This window comes from Monopterus albus, unplaced genomic scaffold (genome assembly GCF_001952655.1).
Source record: "Monopterus albus unplaced genomic scaffold, M_albus_1.0 scaffold91.1, whole genome shotgun sequence".
Taxonomy (NCBI): domain Eukaryota; kingdom Metazoa; phylum Chordata; class Actinopteri; order Synbranchiformes; family Synbranchidae; genus Monopterus; species Monopterus albus.
Window position 1 is genome coordinate 1011148 of NW_018127971.1, and position 7055 is coordinate 1018202.

Below are 7055 nucleotides of genomic sequence, written 5' to 3' on the forward strand. Positions count from 1 at the left end.
CATTCCATGTCCCCAGGGCTAGTCTCCGTGTCCAGAGATCGGGCTGTCGGGGCCCCTGCCTTCGACTGCTGCCCAATCCACTATGCACCGGCCCCTTACGGATCCTCCTGCAGGTGGTGAGCCCACAGGAGGACGTCCCCACGTCACTCGTTCGGGCTAAGCCCGGCCGGGCCCCGTGGGGGGAGGCCCGGCCACCAGGCGCTCGCATTCGAGCCCCAACCCCGGGCCTGGCTCCAGGGTGGGGCCCTGGCTGCGCCATGCCGGGCGACGTCACGGGACTTGATCTTAGTCTGATCATAAGGGGCTTTTGAACCGCTTTTAGTCTGACCCGTCACCCAGGACCTGTTTGCCTTGGGAGACCCTACCAGGGACATATAGCCCCCGACAACATAGCTCCTAGGATCACTCGGGTACTCAAACCCCTCCACCACAATAAGGTGGCGGTTCAAGGAGGGGGAGAGTATAAACTTAAGATTTCTATTTTACACTATAAAATCTTCATCAACACTCTTTAATCACTGTATTTCATGTAGTAATTTTAAACATAGTAGCCTAAATAACATTCTGTTTAAGTGTACATGCCCACCCACCCAGAGCTACACACCTTTATTCTGCTATCCCAACAAAAGAGTAACGGAGCAACGCATAGGAGGCCTGACAGGCACTACAAGCATGTTTATGTCTCTTACAGTGTTACTGTGTGTATATACATGTGTTGTAGCTGAGCTAGAGTCGCTGTACCAGTGGCTCGCTGGTGTGTGTGACTTGTCAGGAGTAGTGTGTCAGAACCATAGCACTGCTGTTTATCATGGTTAAAGTCTGCAACTCCGAAATATCTTGTTAAGTTCCAAACTGACAGAAACTAGCTAAATTTGACCATAAAATGCACACAAAATATGATTTTTGGGGGGGGGGAATCACCTCTGTGAACTACATATGTCAACAAAATTCTATGTGATTATGTGTACAGCTAATAAAAACAGAGAGAAACTTAAAGTTTATCATAGTAACTAAGTGAGTGAAGTGATGTCAGTTTCTGCAACTGAAAACTCAGTTACAGTTAACAAATTCACACTTTTCACTAAACTGGCTTTCTGGAATACACCCACTGACCCAGTAGAGGCAAATACGCTGAGGTATGTAAACACCTTATCCAGGTTTCTGAACATTCTTTTTTTGGTACAAAACATAGTGGCTGAGATGATGGTGAGGAATTAAGACACAACTGCACACAGATTATCACAATCCTAGACAGTATTATAATTCATGTTTACAGGGAGATGATTAAACAAGTTTCTCATGTAAACACCATATCCTGAATATGATCAAAACCAAGATGAGGCTGAAAGCTGGAACCCTAATGTGCATATGAACACACTGAATGACTTGTTTCCTTCATCTTGTTCCTCAACACATTCCTTCAGGTTCTGCCAAAGTTGTCTGCAGGAATGTTTGCGTCCACAGAAACCTGTTTGTGCTGTATGTCGAGCTGCACTGGGTCACTGGACTAAAGCTGTTGACCTAGAGGCCCTCATTCAGTCATCTGTGGCAGCCTGTAAGGGATGTGGAGCCCAGGTATATTTAATAATAGTGTGAATGCTAACATAAGATAATTTAATGACTATCTGGTTTGTTGTGGACTGGGTTTGGAAATGTGCAATAGTTTCATCTACCATGCTCAAGGCAACCTTTGAGGCTGAATCATAACTACATATGCAGATATTTCATCTTGTATTAAGTCTAAACATATTTTTTTTTTATTCAGACACTAGCGGAGTTTGCAAACATGAGAACAATTATATGATGCTGATCATACAGTGGTAATTACCGATATGTGTTGTGTAATTTTTTTTTTTTTTTTAGGTTTGCCTTTCCCAGATGAGAAGCCACACGGCTGCCTGTTCAAAATACCAGGACTACATTGAGGAGGGAGTGAGAACCACTGCCCAGAACCAGCCTGCCATCATCAGGTAAAACAGAGGATAGTGGACAAACATGACACTCAATCATTATTCCCTACATAATGAACTTTCAGTGTTTTACACTATAGTGGCATAAAGATAAAGAAAAAATGACTATTGAAATGCAATCAGACAACAAAGCACTTCACATAAACTGATTCATCAGTCACAGATATTAGTAACTCTTGGCTGGTAACATGCTTTGAAAATGTTTATCATTTTATGCTGCAGGATTATGCAGCTCTAAACAAGAACATATTGATAATTTTAAGCTGGCTACCTAGCTAACTTTATTAAATAATGCTAGCTAACAATTAAATATCACAAAGCAAGTTTAACTTTGACTTACTTGCAATACTGGAGAACCGGCATCACAAGGCTGGTGATCAAGTCACGCTGTTAACTCCTGTCCATCTAAAAGTGTGTTCATGTGAAAGAGGTGAGTTGTTAAGGGTATCCTCTGGAGGTTTTGACCTGTAGTAGCACTATAGTGCAGTTTTACTTTGTGTTTGTTTGTCTTATGAGCATACATGAGGACGAACTTGCTCACACACCTGTATGCAACACAGGTGTAACTATACATACTGTAGTATGTATCGACCAGGTGAAAAACAGAATGATGTAGAACTGTAACTGTAGAAAACATTTTCCAATATTAAAATAATGCTATGGTTATAAATATCTGCAGGAATTATTACATATGTTTTTACCTGATGTTGACCAAACTGTTATGAATATGTGATTTGTAAAATCCTGCAACATTATAAAGTGCTGGTAGCATTTTGGCATCTGATAAGCCCTCAAACACACACACTGGGCTTCCTGGAATATATTTCATGTCTCACTATTCCTTTAAACAACATGCCCACACTGGGGGCTTGCTGTCATAGTTTTCATCTAGAAAGAACGATACATTGTTGTTGTTGTCATCATTACTTTAGCAAATGTGGTCAATAAGGCTCCATTGGAAGCCTCTTTACAACCCAGTTTGATGGTGCCAAGGAAACACAAGCATCAGCAACCAGTTGTTGAACAGCAACAACTTTATACGCTCCATTTAAACCATCTGCATGTGTTGTCATAAGGTTTGATTTCCCAGTTTTATTACCATATCCCACATCGCTTTGTAAACAAAACGGTCAACCTGCAGGGTGAATGCATAAGTAGATAGTACTGCAGTACATAGGCCAGTGCGTAATAACAGATGAGTATTTTAACATTTAACTTAATTCAGACCCTAAAATAACCTTTTTGAGTTGATTAAAAGTGGCATGTGTTCTGTCCAAACTTGTCCAAATTGTCGTTTTGTTTTCACTTGGTGACAATTACAAACAAGTTAATGTGGACATTACATTGTGGCCATTATAGTTAATTTCACATAGCTGGTTGAATGAATGCAAAAACTGGCATTGTTTTTGGTCTCCTTCCTACAGTCCAGTGCCAAATCGCTACACCTTCACTTGTCCATACTGCAACTGCCTGAACCTCGATCAGGACGGCCTGGTTGAACACTGTACTTCCCAGCATGCTCGAGATGCACGTCAAGTGGTAGGAAATCTACCTTACAATGAGATTCTGTCACTTGTTCTCTACACAGTTTTTGACTTAACCATTGTTAAAAGGTTTCTCATGTTTTACTGCACTCACTTTGTTTCTTTTTAGGTATGCCCCATCTGTGCCGCGATGCCTTGGGGGGACCCTAACTACAGGAGTACTGACTTTTTCCAGCACCTGAAGCTCAGACACGGATTCGCTTATGATACCTTTGTTGTAAGTTAAACCTTTACACTGTCATGAGCTTTTTTTCTGTTAGTGATCAGTTAACTTACTGAGTTTAATTCTCCTCACACCCATATCTCTGTAGGACTTCTTTACGGATGAGAACACAATGATTCAGGAGGCTCTACAGCGCTCCCTTGTGGACAACTGAAGTTTGAAGAACTATTGGTCAGAGGGGAAATCCAGTGACGTGAGGGGGAGATGGTGATGTGAAGTCTCTAGAAGACAGAATAACACACAGTATAATTCATCTATCACTGAGGATGCTGATACTGTATTACTATGGGTAATCAGTTTCACAAGGAATTGGTATTGTAACTATGAATATTTAGGTTATGAATTCGAAAATTAATAACAATACGGTTAAACATATATTGTTTGCGTTGGGAGTGATACTGTGTTTCTGGTGTGATAATTTCTTATCTTCCCCCAGTTGAATTTGTAGAGTTGCTAGTTTGTTGAATATCTACTAGGCTATGTTTGTTAAGCTGTTTGTTCATTAATGACATGGTGTCATACAGCCAAAAACTTTGTAAGTGAACTTCTCTGTTGTCAATACTTGATGTTATAAGAGGGTTTGACCACTAGGTGGCTAACTATTGCCAGCAAACAATAAACTTCACCTAGTGAAGTCTCAGTCAAGTAATGTAAACAATAATATATGTTTATCCACTCAAGAGGAACGATGCGTGTTCATGCCTAAAAAAGAAGGAATTTTGTTTTTTGTTTCTGAGTCATTAACAAATGGAAGCTCTGTCTTTTCCAGAGCTTTCTGGGTGAGGTGTGTGTGTGTGTGTGTGTGTGTGTGTGTGTGTGTGTGTGTGGCGAGGGGCTGTTTATTCTGTTTTCAGAGATCTACTGGAAAGAATAAATAATATGAGGGTCAAACAAAGCCAGAGATGGCTGTTGGCTTTGTTGTAATGTTTCTCCCTTATGTCTTTGTGCCTGCTGGTAGATCTTGTTTCTGACTTCCAAAACTCTTAGGGCTAATAGTTCATCCACTGAACCAAAAGATGCAAGTAGGAGACCATCGGTGTGTCATAATTGGTCAGTTCTGTAATTGTGTGTGTGTGTGTGTGTGTGTGTGTGTGTGTGTGTGTGTATGACCATATGAGGGCAGTAGCGCTCCACCATTCTCTGACCATCCACGACAGCTGCTGGACCTCATTTGGGCTCCTGGCTCTGTTGCAAGGCATAATTCAACACAAATTTAGTTCTATAAATGTGCTTCACTCACTGTGTAGCTCCCCTGCGTAGTTTTTCGTTGGGTTTTGTTCATATACACCGCATAAATTGTCAAGTGATCTGAAGAAACTAAGATTTTGGTGGGGTAGTATGTTATAGGTTTTAGCAGAATAATCATAACTTGACTTTTAGACAGTTGATGTGTTATGACTTAAATGTACATTACTATTGTGTGTCTCTTTTCCTGCCAGGTGTATTGGTTACTTCTTCACACAAACACTCCAGTTTGTTTTACTGGCTCTCATATTTCTTATTACCACTGCAAAGAGTTCTGTAAAAGTTATTTGTATGCTTCCAAAAACGGACAGCATGTGAAGTAAATTAAGAAAAAGTAAGAAGAAAAGAAAATTCAATTTGACTTTGCCGACTTTCATTTTTGCTGGATATTTTTGTTTTAATTCTTAAATTGTAAAGTGTATCCATTATTTTACATCAGTGTTGTTTTCCATTTACTTGTAATTGTCATAGATCAGCCATATACAGTAGTACAAATCCTCACACAGTTCCACTGCATTTGTCTTTTCCTAACAGGTAAATAAAACGACATACACCCAGATCAAGTAGCTCTATTGCAGAACCTTAATGCCTTCATTCATGTAGTTTTTGGTGCCTCTGAGGCCTAGGTATTTGTTTTTCTCTCCAGTAAAATGTGTAATAATTTTGTATATGTTTCTCATGTCTAATGACTCTTTTTCTTTCTCAATATATCTCACATTCGCTTTTGTCAGCCCTACTGTCACGGAGTGCTAAATCTTGATAAATTAAAGCTCTTTAATTATTTAAACCCTGGCCCCCGAAATCAGGCATAGTGATTTATACCTGTGTATGAGACGTGTGGGGGAATAAACAACACTCACTGTTTTGATGGATGATCACTGTGTGTGCGCGTGTATGTAAGAGCAGTTAAAAGGAAGGTAACGCGCAGGGTGCATTGGTTGAAACTCTGGATTCGCTCTGTTGTCGTAATCAGGCAGAGAGCAAAAGGTGTGTGTTAATGAAAAGAAGTAAATACAGCGTCCTTTGTACAAACCTTTGCTTGTGTTTGAAATCGAGGCAGTGCTATGTCACATCAACAATGATCTTGCAATGTGTTTTCATATGTGCTTGTATTTCTGCTAGGTTTATGATGAAACTTAGGCCCTTCGGTGTGCTTTGTCCACAGGGAGAGAACATCCTCTGTTATCTCCTTTGTGTGCTGCTTGTATCTGTAATTACTGTAGCTAAATGATACTGCTGTTTCTCACCTAGCTCTGTAGAGAATGTCACCCAACACACTTCTTTACATCGTCCCCCTTTCTTCTCTTTATTTCCCCCTTGATCAGATTTTTGCTCCTGGCAGATGAAGTGGAGATGTTAGCTGTGAGAGAACTAACGAGATACTCCAGTGCTTCTGGGCAGGAAGGAAGTTGAGCCGAAAAACATGGCAGAAGTCTTTCTTGTCTGTTTGGTGGCGGAGCTAAAAAAAAAAAAAAAAGGGAAAGGGGGGCCAAGGGGGGGAATAGGAAGAAAGAAAAGGAAAAATTTAAGAGAAGTGAACACAATGAATAAAAATTTCATAAAGTTCACTGTGTGGTTTCTTTGATGCGAGCAATAGATGGTGTGTGGAGTCTGCAGGCTCTGTGGAGGCAGCAATTAATGCTACTTGTGCCCAAAGGCGCACTGCAAGAGGCATGAGGATGGTGGCTTGTTTTAGAAGTGCATCGCACCATCACTACCCCAGACACCAAGGTGGGGAATAGGAAGAAAGAAAAGGAAAAATTTAAGAGAAGTGAACACAATGAATAAAAATTTCATAAAGTTCACTGTGTGGTTTCTTTGATGCGAGCAATAGATGGTGTGTGGAGTCTGCAGGCTCTGTGGAGGCAGCAATTAATGCTACTTGTGCCCAAAGGCGCACTGCAAGAGGCATGAGGATGGTGGCTTGTTTTAGAAGTGCATCGCACCATCACTACCCCAGACACCCTTTCACCAGCCTTTTGTTTTCTTTCAGTGTATTTTAAACTTCCTCCCCCCCCCCCAAGTCTCCTGTGGTCAAGGCTGAGATATATATGAGGTAGGTTAATGACTCTA

The 7055-nt window shown here is 40.8% G+C and overlaps 1 protein-coding gene across 1 annotated transcript in view; it reads left to right on the forward strand.

Annotated features, from left to right (window-relative positions):
* Positions 1–5541, forward strand: part of rnf114 (ring finger protein 114) — a 9496-nt gene extending 3955 nt beyond the window's left edge. Inside the window, exons 2-6 of the mRNA XM_020608143.1 lie at positions 1425–1575; positions 1864–1970; positions 3395–3509; positions 3624–3731; positions 3826–5541. Of these exons, the coding sequence (XP_020463799.1) occupies positions 1425–1575; positions 1864–1970; positions 3395–3509; positions 3624–3731; positions 3826–3891 (547 nt within the window). The 3' untranslated portion in view covers positions 3892–5541. The remainder of the gene's footprint in view (positions 1–1424; positions 1576–1863; positions 1971–3394; positions 3510–3623; positions 3732–3825) is intronic.
* Positions 5542–7055: the final 1514 nt, after the last annotated feature.